Source organism: Thermobia domestica, chromosome 4 (genome assembly GCF_964235325.1).
Source record: "Thermobia domestica chromosome 4, izTheDome1.hap1.1, whole genome shotgun sequence".
Classification (NCBI taxonomy): Eukaryota; Metazoa; Arthropoda; class Insecta; order Zygentoma; family Lepismatidae; genus Thermobia; species Thermobia domestica.
This window is the reverse complement of record NC_137457.1, coordinates 294,982,214-295,001,962: the sequence shown is the minus strand read 5'-3', so window position 1 is coordinate 295,001,962 and position 19,749 is coordinate 294,982,214. Positions and strand designations below refer to the sequence as shown.

General features: G+C 36.8%; 1 protein-coding gene across 4 annotated transcripts in view; it reads right to left on the bottom strand.

The window, feature by feature from the left end:
- The window catches only part of HDAC6 (histone deacetylase 6), a 133,508-nt gene that overhangs the window by 113,353 nt on the left and 406 nt on the right, over positions 1-19,749 (bottom strand). For 3 of the 4 annotated variants that reach the window (XM_081756248.1, XM_081756249.1, XM_081756250.1), the window contains exon 2: positions 16,829-17,098. In XM_081756248.1, the coding sequence (XP_081612374.1) occupies positions 16,829-17,098 (270 nt within the window). Of the gene's footprint in view, positions 1-1,371; positions 1,495-16,828; positions 17,099-19,749 lie in introns of those variants that run through there. The other variant, XM_081756251.1, reaches the window with a different exon arrangement.

Sequence of the window (19,749 nt, the reverse complement as noted above, 5' to 3'; positions counted from 1 at the left end):
CTGTTAACACTGGTTATTTATGAATATTGCATAACATTTTATTGATACTTACGGTTGCATACCTTTCCCAGTTGTTGTAGATTGTTCCTATTATTTTTCAATACATAACATCATAAGTATGTAGCCGTAATGTTAGTACACCAACTAAATTTACTAATAACTTTTTCAATGGTGTTTTAGGGCTTCTTTCCGATTTTTTTAAATTTTTTTTTTTTTTTTTTTTAATAAAACGCCTGAATTGTCTGTTAAGTGATTATGACCACAGTTTGGTTAAGAAGATCAACTACAGGGAAATCCTAAAACACCATTGAATAATAATAATAATAAAAAAAAAAAAGTTTAATTAGTGCACTAATATAGGGCTATACACTTAGGTTGTTGTATAAGAAAGTAATAAGAGCACTCTACAACTATTGGAAAATTAGGTGACCGTAACTATCGATAAACATATAAGTAATATTCATAAATAACCAATGCTGAGTAGCAAAAAGTGAAGATCATGCTGCGAAAACCTTAACTTATTGTGTGCTCCTGAAGATAAATGACCGTGAGTCTCAGTCGAAATACGGAGGAAAAATTGAAAAGGAACGTTACAACTTCTGCAGGTGAGTACTTTAAAGTGTTACAATGTGTTCCGTACGCTCGATAAGAAAATATATACTTCTCTCCAACCAATATGCCTTTTTTCGCAATCCCTATCCTTGTTTTATTTTACGGTTATGTTCCATATCTTTACTAATAACACTCTCTAGGTACTGAATATCGGACGCCTGTTCTATCTCTATATTTGACACTGACTGTCTCACTGTAATCACCAATTGCTCTTGGCTTTCTATTGTACGGGAACATTACAAAAATGAAATTACACTGGTAAAAAGGGAAATAAAAAAATCTAACTGATACAAGTCAACTGCTATTACGCTACATTAGTTGATATCCATATTGTGAACCTACCTTGAAATTTAAACAAAACACGGCAGTCGGCTGAAGGCTAACACAGCATCGAGCGACCACAAAACATGAATATCAGAGCCAGAAACAAACTTGGGCTCTACATTTCAGAAAGCAGTTCACTCTCACCGCGAACAACTTGATCAATATTACATCACTAACCATAATATGCAAACAACATAAATTAACACATGATACTACACAGACAAAATAAATTATTCTTACATAAAGAAAACAGAGAAAAATAGATGTGTTAACGAAAAAATATTTAACACATACAGTGCGTTTAACACATTTACTGTACCAAACGAATGTTCATAATGTATATATTAAAAAAAATACATTTAAAAAAATATCATGGAATTGTATGCTACAAGTAGACCTTGGCTTCGAAAGGAAGTAGAGATACTGTATAAATACCTTGGAATTCTACGTTAAAAATGGATCTGAGTCCGAAGGCAAGTAAAGAGAATGTGTTTTCAACTTTTCACATATTATTCGCATAAAAATTTTATTACATCACAAAGATTTATGATCCAGGAATCCTGACCTTTGTTTCTGTATTTTTCCTTATCTTAATGACCTTGACTCACTGCATTCTAAAACAGCAGTATTAAGAGTACCATGAAAGATAAAGCATATTCTTATCTGTACTCAACAACATTTATTTATTTATTTTTCTCACCCTCTTTTTTTTTTTTTTTTTTTATTAAAAAAACACTGATAGACTTACACTAAACTGGAACTTACCCACAAAATAAACACACGCTTCTTACTCGCAAAATAAAGTTACGTGCTGAAGAAATTTATACTGTTATTTACATACGAAAGCTATTCGAATTCAAAAAATGGGTAAGTGCAATATAAGAAGTGAAACAATGCATAACCTGATCAAAAATAGAACCCAGGTCTCGACATTTATACTAAATTTAATCCATTTACATTAAAAAAGAATGAAATTCTTACTTCATTAAAAAAATAATTCAGAGAAAAAAAAAACAAAAAGGGAAACACTTTCAAGCAAGACACATTAACTTATCGTACCCAGAAACCACAAAGGTTTACTGCTGGAATGAATGTACTTGAAACTATTTATTTCGAAAATGTCTTTAATTCTGTTGATACGAGGGTCATCCGGTAAGTAATACATTTTTTTTCTTTTCAAAAATAAACATTTTCTTTCCTTACCACCAACAAATGTTTTTGAAAAGAAAAATAATAACCACACTTATTATTACTTTTCAAGATAGTCACCATGGAATTCCAAATACTTACCACGCCTCATATTTTTCCGTCGGCAGTTCTCAAAAACTTCTTTCAAGTTTTCATCGCTGTGAAAGTTTGTTTCTCCCAAAGCATGTTTCAGTTTGGCAAAAGGATGAAAATCTACAGGAGCCAGATCTGGGTTGTAAGGTGGTTGGTCGAAAATCTCTAAAACTGCTGAAAGAGTTGTGTATGGCGCCACCGAACATAGGATCATCCTAACTCCTGCCTCCTCCTTGATTTGACGGGGAATATCACGAAATCTGAGTAGCGGCTACTCGGGCCGTTATAACTACATACAGCCCAAATGACTACTACTTTTCGGACGACCCTCGTATTTCATAAATACACTGTTCCTCATTGAAATGCAAAACCAACAAAGAAACAAGACTACAGCGCCAAAGATAGCAAGCAGAGACCTGACTGTAAGAGACGCAACTGTTTAAAGCAGGGATCCAAATAAGCAACATAATTGTACTAGCCCAAGAATAAAGTTACTAGCTCACAATAGAAATAATTTACTTATCTTTCAAATAAATAATAGTGATATTAAAAATTCGCCCACACCGATGAACCACTCGTCCCGGGCGAGTGGTTATTTGCATCCCTGGTTTAAAGTTACCGCTCTGGAGACATGCCGAGGTATCGAGAGGATGAGCTCTTGGATGTCCTCCTGGGGTATGGGAAATCATGCATCACTGACATCGCTACAGCTCGTCTGTTGTAGCTGGTTGAGTCTGCAGGTGTGAGAGAAGTTGTGCAACCATTAACAGACGTTTTCAATCAGCGAGAGATAGAGGAAACGCGCATGACAAGGAAGCAGAGGAAGATTTGTTCAGCTAGGAAGTGTAGGACATATGTGCAGCACAAGGGAGCGCGTAGCCTTCTGGAATGTAGTCCCCGGCAGGACCTGTACTAAAGGAACCACAACCGGTTCCAGCACCTCGTCAACATATCCGTGAGTGCGTAGGAGACACGAACGGCCACGAAATCCAATGGCATCCAACCTCATAAGACTTGGTACCGGACGGATGTGGCGATGTGTAACACAGGTGCCGCCACACCAGTGCCATATAGGGATGCGGCTATCATGATGGTGCAAACAGAAAGAGGATGGAGAGATGCAAGATTTGTCTGGAAAGAGGATGTTCTATCATTCGTGTCTCTCCATCAGCAACGTTCGCAATGCCATTGTAGTCTCCCACATCTATGCTGTGCAGTCAGCGGAAATCGCAGCAATGGACGCCGTGCAAATCCAAATATGTCCCACTCTGTCAGTCAATTCGTAGGGACACTTAGAAGCGGTGCAACAGCCTCCAGTGATTGCGTCAGTGTGCGGGATATGGCTGTCCGTATCGCCAGAGTCATACACACGAGCTATCTGTTTTCGCGGTCATTGGGGTCCGGCGTGGCGCTGCGTACTACTAGAAGGTCTGGCGTCGTCGATAGTGAGGCACCGTTTGACCATAAACACACACTCTCGTCTCATCAACTTTCATCTATCATTGAACTGTGGCTATCTGGCCCGCCTAGCATGCTGTCACTAGATGACATGCCCGGTACCTCTGCTCCTTCAGGACGCTGTCGTGCTAATCAATTGTTTATCCTTCATGTTCTACATATTCTGCAAATCTGGACTTCCTACAATAGTTCGTCCTTGGTGCTGCATTTTTAATGGCGAGCAGTGTATATATTTAGTCGAGTCGATAGTATAATGGTGCAATCCAGCTGTCTTGCAAGCAAGACAGTGTAGTGAGGAACGGCCTGTACTCTGAGGATTAATCTTGCAGGGTGATCAGTTCATCCGCCAACTGCATCAAATTAGCCATGGTCGTGATTCGGAGTCTAACTTAACCTTTACAGTCAGACACTACTCTATGTAGGACGATTCCTTAGTAATGATAGAAATGTTTCAAGTAAGTGTGTTTGGCGCTGTCAAACGCAACGTCTTGTTTCTTGCACGCTTCGTAATAGAAATAATCACATTCTGTCCAGTAAAATAGCTATTACGACGAATTTTTCCAAGTATTTTTTTTTTTTTTTTTTTTTAAAGTAGAACGTGCAAGAGCAATATTATTTAATTGGAGAGTGCTTCGAGACTCTAAACCCTACAGAATTTAAGTATATTTTAAGGTTCCACGTGTTTCTACACCACATGCTAGATGTAAACACTCTTCAGACGACAACCATGAAGACGACGTTGTCTACCATCGCCAACGATCGGCAAGTGACGAAGATTCAAGCAGTCAGCAACATTTCCGCATAAAAGGAGGCAGGACACTACAGAAGACATCAATCTCGCCTGGTTGATCAAATCACCAATTCTCTAAGACGCCAGGTCATTGACAGACCCTAATCACCAACTCTCTAAGACGCCAGGTCGTTGAGAGACCGTAATCACCAACTCTCTAAGACACCAGGTCATTGAGAGACCCTAATCACCAACCCTCTAAGACGCCAGGTCATTGAGAGACCCTAATCACCAACTTTCTAAGACACCAGGTCATTGAGAGACCCTAATCACCAACTCTCTAAGACGCCAGGTCGTTGAGAGACCGTAATCACCAACTCTCTAAGACGCCAGATCACTGAGAGACCCTAATCACCAACTCTCTAAGACGCCAGGTCGTTGAGAGACCGTAATCATCAACTCTCTAAGACACTAGGTCATTGAGAGACCGTAATCACCAACTCTCTAAGACACTAGGTCATTGAGAGACCCTAATCACCAACTCTCTAAGACACCAGGTCATTGAGAAACCCTAATCACCAACTTTCTAAGACGCTCGGTCATTGAGAGTTTCTAATATCCTCTCCAAGACGCATGGTCATTGGGCTCCTATAATTTCACCAAAAAACCTCCAGAGGAACTTATTTGTATTACTTACTGTATACAAGAGAAAATCTTTATAACAAAAGATGATACCAAAATCCAAACTCAAGTGCACCATCTTTTAGCTCTACCCTAAAAGACACACATCTTATATTTTCTTCCAGCGCATCATACAAGGTATTAGCAGGATGAATGATTAGATTTCTGCAGTTGTGACATCATATATGCTGGGAGAAAAGATAATAAGTAACGTGAAAAATATGACACTGTGACTGTAATTGACCTGTAACCCGAGGAGTACTACGTATATCATCAAAACGTAGTGTGCTTGTTTCGGCTCAGAAGTTTATTTTTTGTGTGTAGAAAATGGGCTGTAACCATATTTGGTTTGTTAAAAATGATTATTCTTCTATATGAATAATCGGGAAAAAGTAATCTCTCATGTAATTCCTTCAATTAAAGAAAATAGTAATGTTTCTGATATGCACAATTTGTGTAATAAAGAGGGCGATGAGCCAGAACAATCTGAATCAGTGGCAGGTAAGCCCAGCTTATTTCAATGAGGCAAAGACAAATACTTGCAGACGAGCTGTTACACCTGATAGATTCAACAAACCACTTTTGGACTCATAATGACACAAAGAAGGAAAGTGTAAGTAAAAATGGAATGGCAGTTCCTAAATGGTATAATAATTCTGTGTTGTATTAGGTTCAAATTTGGTTGCAACTGTAAACTAAGATAAATGTAAAAGATGGGGAAGTAAGACAAGTTGGCGTGTTGAAGTAAATAAATCAGAAATAATAAAGCGGTACAACTTAAGCTCGAAGGAATAGGCAAATTCAATTTCTTAGCTGCCTTATACTGATCAAGAAATGGACATTGCATTTGATTTCACATGCATATGTATGACCATAACAAACGCTTGTGAATTGAGTTGATTTTGAGTTTAATGTCCCGTTCAGCAGCAAGGCTATATGAGACGTGGACCTATATCCCTGAGAAGCAAATCATGGACCTTATCCACTTCCGACAGTATTTTGGAGAAGCCTTTTTACTCTGCGAAATAAAGTGGCAAGAAATGAGGGAGACAACCATATGACGAAGAAAATAAATCACCTGTTCACAAGACAGCAACTATTATTCGTGCAATAGATGTTCGCTTTGACGAGATGAACCATCTGCGTCAACAGATGAAAAAACAAAAATCAATCAAGATGTAAGAGGGAAGGCTGTACAAGAAAGACTTACATTATGTGCTCGAAGTATAATGTGATTGATGCATAGCAAAGAATAAGAAAAAAAAAACTGTTTCAGTTCACTTCGTACAAAGTAATAGACGAAACAGACATTGTAAATAAATGTAATTCAAAATTATGAGAATATATATAATACAAAGTTAAAGAGGTTTTAATTGTATTTCACGTGAATTTGTCATGAGCTATGATAATCACGATATCCCATACCGAGCACGGTTCAAATTTCATATCCTGGAATATACAAATTCAAACTCATCACGTTATGTATGTTTCCAACTGCTAAAATAAGTCAGATAACAATATATCATTTTTATGACCATATTTTAATGACTGAAAGGGTTATTAGTAGCTTCCGTCCTTCAATAACCTCGCTGCTGCTCAAGGAAGCAAAAACAAACTCGAACTCAATAAATATTAAGTTGGTGCTATTGAAATGATCGATTTTAATTCTGTTGGGAAACCACCCTTTCTAACACAACTAATGGATGAACCACGGATGTTTGTAAGACGTCAGAAAATCCGTTCATTTTCAGGAAACAGGTTGAGAACAAGGTGGTAGCGGTCTCTAGGAGTGTTCGTGTAATTGCAGACGAGTTAGGCATACAGAACACTTCTGTCCTTCGGCCGCTCCATCCGATGGGTAAGATGAAATGAAACCGCCAATAAGGACCGTTTTCTGAAAATGAAATGAAATCTTTAAGTTTTACGTCCCACGGTTATGCCGGTTTAGGCTAAAGGAGACGGTGATGATGAGAAATGAATGAAATAGTGGAATGAAGAAAGTGGGAGGAAACGGGAGAACCCGGAGGAAACCCACGAGCACGGTGTTTGTCCACCACAAATTCCACACGGCGCGAGCTGGGATCGAACCAGGGACCCTAAGCACCGGAGGTGAATGCTCTAGCACTGAGCCACCGTGCCCCCGACCGCTTTCTGAGTGTACGGAATAAGAGAAAAGGTTTCTGGATCGGATCGTCACTTTTGATGAAAAATTAATATGCTAAAAGAATCGTAAACGGTCAGGACAATGGCTGGATCGTAACCAACGTTCACCCCAGTTTCCAAAACCACCCTTTCAGTGGCGGAGGTTGTTGTTGCTGGTATGGTGGAAGTGATACATCAAATTTTTCTCTATCGACGCGAAGCTATCACTACGGATCGTTACAGTGCTGAATGAACTTCACGAAATGTAGCGCAAACTTGATCTACCAACGGTCAACAGATGTGGGTGACCTTTCGTTACACGACAATGCACAACCATATCTCGCTCAAAGAATGATTCTTCATGAGTTGTAGTATGAAGTCCTTCCTCGCCCATCCTATTCTTTTAATATCTCTCCCACCACTTCCGGCATCTCAATCACTTCTTGGCAGGGAAGAACTTCCCTGATGCCAGCGTGCGGTTGTGGACTTCTTTTTATCGCAGATTCCAGATTTCTTTCATCATGGAATCCAATCGCTGGCAAAAGTGTCTGGCTGCAGCTGAAGATTAGTCTGAGTAATCAGATATTATTTTATAATTATTTTGGTCTTTGGAAGTGACACACAACAGTCACAGATACTTTGAAATCGCACCAACTATTAGCTATTGAGCTAAGGCGGCACGTTATTGTGTTAGACTTGTAATTTGCTCTACCGAAAAATGCATGATTCTGAATCGTTTAGTGGCGGCGCAAGGGGGTCTCGAATACTTCGCTAGAACAGATGGGTCCTATTCATGACAGATAAAACAACGTACCACCAAGTAACAGAAAGTCGTTGAACCACCATCAATATTTTGAAAAAAAAAATCAAGATGACGAAGGATTTTTGGTGTGTTGTGTGTGGTTGCATAATTATAGTTTGGTTTGAATTTAGTGGATAGGAAATTAAAAAAAAAAAAAAAACATTTACATTTGCAGGTTCATGATCCACAGTCATGATCTGTTTGCTAAACGAAACAGACATCAATAATACGTAATGATTTTGGAAGAAATGGTTCAATGAAGATTTGCGAGAAAATGGGAGTATATCCCACAAAAAACATACACTGTTCTTCACCACAAACTCGCTTGATCGTAGATCTTAAGTGGAACCCCTTCCCACAGGCGTACACTAAGTTACCATACATCCCTTTTCCCCCCTCCCACGTAGCGAACCACAGATTGTACAACGTATGGGAGTTGATGACATAAACGCTACAGTACTGGTTATGTAACAAAAATAGGGAAAAGTCGTGTTAAGAAAGGTAGATATCACGAGAAGAGTTAGTAACTTATTACATACTAAAGAACTCTTGTGTTATCATGAATTTTTTTAGTTTTGTTCTACTGAATGACTCTAAAGGTGAAAACTGGCAGAAGACAGTAAGTAGAACCAACACAAGTAACTTCTTATATGCACTGGAATTCAGAAGATGATTGCAAAGTGCAACACATATGACAAAAATGAAATGAAACTAAATCTTGAAAGTTTTAGTTCCCATGATTATGCCGGATAGGCTAAAGGAGACGACGATGATGATAAATGAATGAAATGGTGGAATGAAGTAAGTGGAAAGAAACGGGAGAACCCCGAGAAAATCCACATACATAGTGTTTCTCCTCCACAAATCTCACTTGGCGCGAGCTGAGATCGAACCAAAGACCTGATGCACCAGAGGTGAACACTCTACCACTAAGCCAGCGCGGACTCTGGGATATAACAGATAAGGTTGCCAACCATCCCATATTTGGCATAATTTTTAATCTTTCTCTCGTTTCCCGATTTGATTTAATTCGGGAGCTCATCGTACTAAGGAAAAAAAAAAATGTTATTTAAATTCCTAAATTTTGACTACACTTGCAGAGAACTTATGAATTACGTAAGGAGAAATCCCGAAGTGGTATACCTTCCATTTCAATTCAGGTAGAGTATGTACCATTACCATCTCAAATATTATGGAAACTTAAATAAAGTTTTTAAGGAACCCGTATTTTTTGTTTTGTCGAAAAAAAATTCCCGCTACGTAATGGGTCACCAAAGACGGGGAGTACAAATCATGAATTCTAAAAAATATGGAAAATGGTCAATTTCGGAGCCCCACTATTCAGCTATAGAGACAGGTAGAGTTATAATTCTTGTTGTGGTATGTACATAGGGATATAAATAAACTATATTTTATTATAGTTTGTTTTGCGTATGCGTATCTTTTTTGTACATAAATTAACAAAAGAACGTCAGTTTATCTGAAAAATCGAAGTTCACGAGTAACCTATCTTCATTAGTAGTATGCTCCGTAGAAAATGACAGCTGTCTTCAAGAATGTGGTGAATGTCCTGGAGTGGAAGGAGTAAGTGTAGAGTCTTTAATTATTGATCCTGATGAAAATGAAACTGTTACACGTGCCATATGGAAAACAATATTTTCATTAAAAAAAAAAAAAAAAAAAACTACCACTTTCTGTTTTCGTATCGTACGTTGCTAGTTTAACTGTAAGAATTAAACTCATGACTACGTCAAGAAAATTCAAAGAGAATTAATTACTACCGAAAAGCATCGAGTAAAATTTCAAGATCTGCACAAGGAATTCGCTGAAAACTGTACTGCTATTCTGCAAAGTGAACAGTACGGTTATCACTGGAAAAACGAGCAAATCTCCATCTTTATGGCAGTGGTATATCATTATTAAACAACGGACAAGTTTGTTGCAATAAGCGATGACAAAACACAAGATTCGGGTCATGTACTCATACCATAGACAAGATTCTAAAAATAATCGAAGAAAAATGACACGTGTCTACAATTTCCCAAACCGTGTCAGTGAAACCGCAGAAGAATCCGTGAGTAGTGCAAGTACAAACTCCGGGTATCATTGTCTTTTTGTTGCCAGGAATCGACAATTTTCGGGAGAAAAAAAAAGCAAGAATAGGAAAGTGTGCGACCGGTAACTGGTATTCAACGAAGTCATCTTTGGCTTTCAGGAAATGGCAAAATTTTTATAGCAGTAACGGGTCACCACGAACTAACTTTGTGTTTCTCCCAAAATCGAGCTTCTGCAATTCAGTGTAGATTTAAGAAATTAGCAAAAACGAACTTTTGTTACATGCATATATGATAACCAATGGTGGGTAGCAGAAATATTATCAATAAATCATGAATTACGTGAAGTCAAAGTGCTATTTATGCTTTCACATGAACCTTGAACAGGGTACAGGTTTCCAGAAGAGCATAAGAGAAGTAAAAATAAGTGTTTCGTGACTATCGACAATGTGCTACGAGTTGTGAGTGCTCAACACGTATCGGAGCATCTGCACGGTTATATGCTATTAGCGAAGAAGGCACTAAGCAAACAAATGATTGTTTTAATGTAAAGAAAAATCAGCGAAACTGTTTTCGAAGACCATCTTAAGTAAGTAAACTTAAAATTTGTGCGTTTCGAAATAGTAATTTCCACTTCAGATTACTTCGGTTTAAGAAAACGCAGGAGGAGTGGAAGGAGAGCTCATTTTACTTTTCAGAGAGCCTTTTTGATCAAAATAATAAAAAACAGTCCGAGAAAACATTTGTTCTTTATTTAAGGAATATGAACCACAAACATCATCAAATTGTTGCAGTTTTATTGTTTCCAGTGTTGTCAACTGCGACACCAAAATTAACGAAACTTCGCTAACTTCAAAAGGCTGTAGTTAATTCACGAAGCATTGGTCGAGAATGATATTTGGTGTGTTTATTATTCATGTAAAGTTGAATTATCTGACAAAATTTTGGAATTTTAAAAAATGATGATTTAGAGAAAATGGCGATTTTTGAAAATTTAACAATTTCTCGATCTTTCCGCGACAAAATGGTCGCACACAGAAGCGATATATATATATATATATATATATATATATATATATTTCGGAAAGTGGGTAACTAGTTCTTCCCAACCGTGAAAACAGAATTTTAAAATTCGAACCGGAAGTGCTCGAAAAAAAATCGCGAACTTCGACTTTTCAGATAAACTGACGTTCATTTGTTAATTTATATGCAAAAAGATACGCAAACCAAACTATAATAAAATATAGTTTATTTATATCCCTATATACATACCACAACAAGAATTATAACTCTATCTGTCTCCATAGCTGAACAGTGAGACTCCGAAGTTGACCATTTTCCATATTTTCTAGAATTCATGAATTGTACTCCCCGTCTTCGATGGCCCATTACTTGGCGGGGAATTTTTTTCGACCAAAAAAAAAAGGTCCCTAAAAAACCTGTAGAGTTTCTATAAAAGAAATTTCAACAATATCTGAGAGACGATGGTACTTTTTTTTTTACTTGAGTTGAAATGGAAGGCACCAAGTCAAAGTTGCTGCACATAAATACAGAATGTAAATAAATACAGGACAATTCTGTATTCTGTAATAATTTTATAGCTGTTAAGAAAAAAAAAAGCTACCTTAATAAGATATCAATAAGTCAGGTCCCACTTGCCACGCAACGAAACCTTATAAAGGAAGTTGAATGAGGAGTCAAGAAATTTCCAGTGCCAATACCAACGAAAGTGCAAGTTTCCAAAAGTCACATTTTCAGTTCTAAACAGTAATGCATATCAACAGCGTAGGTTAAAAAAAAAAATTATATATATATATATATATATATATATATATATATATATATATATATATATATATATTTTCATGCAGACAAGTTTCTTTTCTTCCTTATCATTGATGGAGTCGTACTTTTAAGTTTTCCTTGATTCGGAAATTTAAAATACAACTGCAATTTTTTCTTCCACTATAATATTTATAGAGAGCGCAAAACACAACCAGTGCAAATTCTGTATGTAATATATTTCTTTGAAACCCACAGAAAGCAAATGATGCCGAACGTACTGGCGGAAATATTTCGCGTCCGACTCATCCATTATAAAGTTCCATACGCAAAACACTTCTTTAGAACCCAACGGAAATAAATATGGCAGAAGTTCGTCACATCTGACTCATCTGTTGTAGGTTCCATATGTAGGACATTTGTTTTGAACCCTCGGAAACAAATGAAAATGAAATAAAATCTTTGAGTTTTACGTCCCACGGTTATGCCGGTTAGGCTAAAGAAGATGGTGATTATGAGAAATGAATGAAATGGTGGAATGAAGAAAGGAAGAGGAAATGGGAGAACCCCGAGAAAACCCACGCACATGGTGTTTGTCCACCACAAAGTTCAATTGGGGGGGCTGGGATCGAACCCGGGACCCCAAGCACCAGAGGTGAACGCTCTACCACTGAGTCACCGCGGCCCCCCACGAAAACAAATATGCCAGAAGTATTGGCGCAAGTACGTCATGCTTGACCCAACCATATGTAACACATTTCTTTAGAACCTATCAGAAACAAATAGTCGGAAGTTTTGGCGGAAATATGTCAAGCTTGACGAATTCATGGTCCCATATAATTTTTAAGCAGAATTTTATCGTATTCAAGACATTTACCAACCGTTATTTTCTTTCTTATCACCAGTGATAAGATATACCAAGTAAATGTGACAGTGAAATAATAAGAGAATAATGAATGAACGGCAGTGGCTGGCCACACAGCCCATGAGACGAGTGATACATGGCCATAGCATCGATTTTCACTACCTTCTTTCTGTTTTTAAACAAGAGTTCATTACGCCCTTGATTTTATTTTACGGTGTGAATCATATTTTAAATAACAATAAAAAAAAAATGTAAATTTCAATAATGATGGTAACGAAGTCGTACAAGACTAAAGAAACCGTAAACCAGCATTAGTGTTCTGTTAGTGTACACGTTCTGAAATTGAATATAAGATAACCAAAAGCACACAACCAGAAACCAGCAAGCACAGTTCTAGAAATTTCGAAATGGAGAGAAGCCAATCGCCAATTCACATCAAAATATTAAATGTAATGTGTTTGGTATTCAATATTGAAACTGTCTCAGGTCTGGTTGTAACAGAGGGATACGGTCGGAGCCTATTCTTGAGACAACAGTGGTAGTGCTCTTACCTCTGGTGCATGGGCTCCCTGGTTTGATCCCCGATCAAGTTGGTGCAGACATCACATCCGTGGGGTTTCTCGGGATACTCCCGTCTCCTCCCACATTCCCATTTCATCAATTATTCCATCATTATTCACTTGCTTTAATCATTGTATTCCTTAACCCGAAAGACATAATCGTGAGACGTTGAACTGAATGATTTATTTTCATTTCACTTTCTTCGGATACTCAAAAGTCATATAAGAAACAGTCGCTTGCTATGAGTCAATCCATGTTAAGTGGTCCAGGAAAGGAAGAAATCGTTGCTTGACAATTTTTTTAAAAAATATGATTTTTGATGTATGGTTACCTTACAATGTTATTAGTTCAAAACAACCATTATTTTAGTTTTAGTGGTAAGACTATCCATGGCTTTGGATTGATTATTTTAACAAAAGAAACACTGACCAAAGCTTAAAACACACTTTATTTTAAATTATAATAACGGTTTCTTATTATTATATGTTATATATCCTGAAGAAGGATATATTAGATATCCGAAACCGTTATTATAATTTAAAATAAAGTGTGTTTTAAGCTTTGGCCAGTGTTTCTTTTGTTAAAATAATTCTAGTGATTTTAGGTTTAGAGTAATAGCTATATTTGTTTTGACTATACAGTAACCCCGGTTATTCGTACTTCTGCCTATGCTTATTTGTAGGTATAACTTTGTGTTAATAATAAAGATACTTATAGTGAAACTCGTAACTTTTGGTATACAATAATATCATACAGACCTGTAATGGGAAGAAATTGTATATTTTTATCAGGTCCCCCCGACCATATATATATATATATATATATATATATATATATATATATATATACCTGTAAATTACACACGTTTTTCACTTTTCTGCATTTTTAATAATTTCTATCAAAAAAGAGGGACATGTCTAAGGGTTGAAACTTGGTGAATGACCACTTCTATATCAGACCTCTTTATCCAGAAAAATTCAGCTTCCTGATCATTTGCCTTCTAGCAAAAAATCGTCTGCTCAACTCGGAACTTTTAACGTCAATGGCCTACTTTCAAACGTACTTTTGATAATGTCTAATGCATAGTCTTGTGGCTTACAATTTGCTGACCATTTTGGTTTTTGTTCCACATCAATTGAATAACTATGGACTGAGATACTTCAGATTCGGTAACCCCTTACAACAACACCAAACGGAGTGTCACTCGAAACCTAAAGTAAGTAAAATTAAAATGGTTGCTTGAACTAACGACATGGTAAGGTAACTGCACACAAAAAAAGTCGAGCAACATGCATTGGACCACTTGACATGGATTTAGCCTATCTCTTGGTGGTTTGTATTAGGTTTTACTATTTCCGGTTTCAACAGAAGAAGAGCTAAGATAAAATATGTTCTTGGATCGCTGAAACCGTATCGGACAATACTCGTCGTCCTTCCCTACCGTTTTCGCTCTACAAGAATCAATACTCAAACAAGAATTGATAGAAATCTACTACCTCTTCCGGCTTTAGCAGAGATATAAGAGTGGAGAAGGAACGTATTTTTAGGGACGCTGAATCCATAAATAAAATTTTATTAAAAAAAAAAAAAAACTCTCTCTGTTTTACCGCTTTTTTCTATAATGATCAACGTTGAAATAGGAAATGGTCGATTTCTTCCACTTCTGCTTTGCACAGAGTGTTAAGGAAATAGAACCTATTCCTGGGACTCGGAATCAATTCCAAAAATCGGCTTCTTTCTATCTCTTACCATCTTTGCTCTGTTACATGTGGACAGAAGAACGGATATAGCCATTCTAAAAGAGAAATTTCCCTACTAATGCATAGCATAGCTTGCACTAATATTACATATATATATATATATATATATATATATATTTATATATATATATATATATATATATATATATTAATGACCTATAATTATGTTCCACGGTTAAGGGAGATAGTGATAACGATAATGAACGTAACGGTGAAATGAAGAAAGTGAGAGGAAACGAAACAACCCCAAGAAAAAAAGCCTCGCATGTACTATTTCTCAATCACAAAGCCCACCTGGCGTGAGCTGGGAGCGAACCACAGACCCCACGCACAAAAAGTAACCTCTCTACCACTGAGCCACAGCGGCCCGAAGTCTAGTGATAAGATATCAAGCTAAAAGAAAGTACAGAATACCAACCATATTAATTGCTAACAGAGAGCGAGAGATTCGAAAGAGCATGCAGGGGTGTGTGAAGGGCTTAACTTTACATGTAACACCTTAGTTCAAATAGCACCTAATTTCCTCATGACGCTAAGTTAACACGACAACTGTATGTAATTACCAAAAGTTGAATCCAAATCCATACGAATAAACGTCAGAGTGCAAGGAGTATTAATAATACCACTACTACCATTAGCATTCATATTGTAAGGATTCCCAATTTTCACTGTGTATTATTTCTTCGAATACATGTTACAACTGTAAAACACGTGATATTGCTTATAAACATCAACGTAGACAGACAATAAAAGGAAATAACAGGAAGACACGAAGCCGACACGGTGCAACCCGAAGATGATCGACTCGCACACAAGCCATGCATAAAAGGGGACCTGGAGAAGAGCAAATCATCAGCTGACCATTTATCACTTATCCTACAGCACCCGCTCCTGAGGTCGCATTGGACAAAGAAGTTTTCCTACCTTACACACTCTCCGGTAGTTGCATTGGGCGAAAGATATTCCTAATCACAATCACCTCCGGATGCTACTTTGGACGAAGGAAGATCCTTATACAGGGTGTCTACTAAACTTCCAAAACGAAATTTCGTGACCTTTCCTTTACCAAGCCATAAAATTTCCTAACATGCTCAAGCGCGAATTTGGGTGCGAATTAGGACAATTTTCATGCATGCGATAGAAGCGTGTTTTGCTTGCAATTTGGTAGCGTCTAAAACCGACCACAGATATTTTTGGTGGTGAATTTCGACGTTTTATAGAACGAAACTTTCCAGTCTGTACTTATATTTGTACAGATTTTAAAAACTCGTGACCCAAAAGCTAAATTTCGTGACTTTTTCGGGGCTTTCGTAACCGATAGACACCCTGTTATAAACTGTCTCCCATAGTTGTGGACATTTCTTTATAAAAACGCTGGAGGCTGCATTGGGCAAAAGGGTTACACCCGTACATACTTAATTCCAACCTCCATCAACTGAAGCCATTTTACATGTGCTAAGGACTACCACTGAAAACACTCATTTGTATTTTACAATGGAAATTTTGTAACTATTCCATACAGGATTATTTTTATAATAAAATTGGTGAAGGGCTAATCCCGGACTATTATTGATTCTACCAAATAGACATTGTAATATAAAATTGCGGTGGACAATGATCGATGCCATTTCGCCTACAAGATATAAACGTGAAACGTTACCCGAAGATTTAATTTCAATACCTTAATATTATCAATCTTCAGAAATCAACCCTGTCATACGAAAATCAAGTAATGAGTAGCAATTACAAATAAATAAATAAATAAATCATACATACCACTTGATATGTATCTTTGATAATAAAGTCAGTCTTCTTCACTTGCTGTTGTTGAGCGTGTTTTTTGGCCGCAATCACAGCTGGCGACGGTTTTATGTCCACCTTCAAGCGATTTGAGCGCCGCACACCTACCGGATGGTTCATGATCAGCGACCGAAATCCCTTTCTCGGCGCCTTTTTTTCGTCACAGCTCATAATGGACTTCTGTTGGATCGGGTTTGTATCTACACATATTTCTCCATCAAACGCCTTCCCGTCTGGAAGTCCTGCCTGTATAGACAAAAATAACCACCATTAAGTATTTGATGTCACCATTATTTCATTTAATACGATACATATTCGATATTCATTTGAAAAATACTTCCCCAAAAGCAATTACACTTTTTGAATTGTAAACCTGTCGAAAAAATATAAAATAAAATAAATTGTCTAACTTACCACAGATCATTTTATAAACTAACGTTATCCATGGAAATATATCTTGTTGGTTACCTTCTTCCGAATATTATTAGTCTTTTCTTCCCGTAGTCCTGCATAAAATTTCCAGAAAATGGAATGGTATGAAGTTTCCAGTTGGACGTCTCACAGGAGGAATGAAGTGGGAGAACCCCGAAAAAAGCCACGCACACAGTGTTTGACAGCCACAAAGTTCATAAAATTTCCCTCATATTTAAATAATCTTTTTCATAGGCATAACGATAAATATGCATATCAATTTAAAGAATAAACGCAACATTAAAATGCACAGAAATACCCATGGTAAATTTACGGAATGTGAAATATACTGAACAATTAGTTCTATTTTTTTGTCTAAATAGGACTGCAATCCTGTCTTGGTCAGATTTTGGATAAATATATTTTCCTCCTGATGATGTTGATGATGGTGCGTCTACAGTCATAAATATATGTTGTTCTGGAGTCCAACAGGTTTCTTGAAATAGTTGGTCAATTGAAAGAGCGAGCAGGACTCTGGGGTTACATGAAGCAGACAAGGACATCTTTTTGTTCATATGAAACTTCACATACATTTCCCACCCACCAAACAGTGTCACACATAGAACTAGAATGCATTAAGACGCATTAACTATGAATGCTGCAACATCAGTGGATACTCTGCTTACTCTGATCTTAGTGAAAGAGCTTAAATTGGAATTTCCCAATGTTCCAGCAATTGTACAAGCCCTGTCTTCTTTCTTGATCAACCTAAATCTATGTAATTTCGTCCTGTATCACATAAAAAGACTTTATGCTTGGAATATTGTCAAAGCAGAATTTGAACAAATCATGTAGTGCCAATATTTGGTCATCTAAGTGCCTCTATAAACTAGCACGAACTACTAGCCTTTTCGCTGTTTCCCCACTATCGTCAGAAGAATTTCCCATGGCTTGTTCCGAAGAATTTCTATTCAGCAGAGATGCTAAAGTTCTCTTCATGCAGACATAAGTTAATGAAATTCTTATTCTGAGCAGCCAATCCATTACTAACGTATGAAGTTCTTGATTGTTCTTATCTTTGTCTTCAGATACTCAAACGCATTAGATAAACGTAAACAGTGATTAGCGTATATCATAGCGAGCAATATATGGACTCTGAGCGTTATCTTAACCGCTTTATTATACTAGTTTTAATCATGGCGAATACAATCACTGAACACACATGCGTTAATATTTTGGGCGAACTTGTAACTTTCCCTCTACGCACGCGGAGCGAATGTGAGTGGCCTCTTTGAAAGGCTATATTATTATTACAACCAAAGAAGATATTTAACTGAAATTTGGCACAAAAAAATCATTGACAATATAAAACCTTCCTACCAAATTTCATTAACTTTGGAGACGGTCGAGCTGGGACCATCTTAGGAATTGTTCCCTTTGACATGGAATAACTCATCTACACATTGTGGTATGATTCCTTCGTAAAAATAAAGTCGTTCAGTGAAATAAGCATTATTACGACAAATGAAAAAGTTCTTTTCTTTTTTAAAGGAAAAAATAATGTTACAGTGTATTTATTGTCATTACGCACTCATATAAATCTGACCCTCTGTGGGTGTAAGAAATGAAAATTTGCTAATAGAAAAAGCATTATTTGAAAGTAAATAATCATTTTTATCGATTTTTTTTTATTTGCCTCACTCACTCTTTTTGTGCCGATAGCTTGTTAATTAGTGCAGTGTAACGGTTTTAATGTGATTTACGCTTAAACTGTGAAAGCCTCAAGATGAAAGATGACTTTTTTTTTTTTTTTTTTGAGGCGACATTAAGCAAATTAAATTCACCTATAACAGTATTAATAATAATACTAAAACTGCCTTCAGTATTTTCGTAGTTAACATTCAATATGAGTAAAAAAAATCAGGTGCACAATATAGCTACATTTATAATGTAATATTTATATGTTATTGTACAGTATATTACGAAATACGTAACACCTGAATTCACTGTCCCTATTAATATACTGCATGTGAAAACGTCTAAGATTTTGTTTTTTTCCCAAAAATAACAGTAAAACGCTACGCATATAATTAAGGTAATCAATACAGCGTACCATTAATCAAAATACATCTCGATAATGCTACATAAGGTAGATATGCTCGTCAAATTTGCGTTCATAGTAATTTGGATTCTTCTCATCGTTATCACAGAACAACCAACTATACCAACTATAAAATCTTCCCGTACCAGTTGTTTATCTTAAAACTTGGACTAAGGCCAAGAGACAACGCAAATAAGACTTGAGCTCTACGTCACAATACCATTTACAGGAATAACATGAATACTCATACAGTAAAATAAGTAGGAGGACCATAAAAACACTCATTGGAATGTTACAGTAATAAAACCTCAATAATTCACTGCGTATGTTTACATATAACATTTGGAAATTTAAGGTTTATTTGAATAGATAACTCCTCGCAACA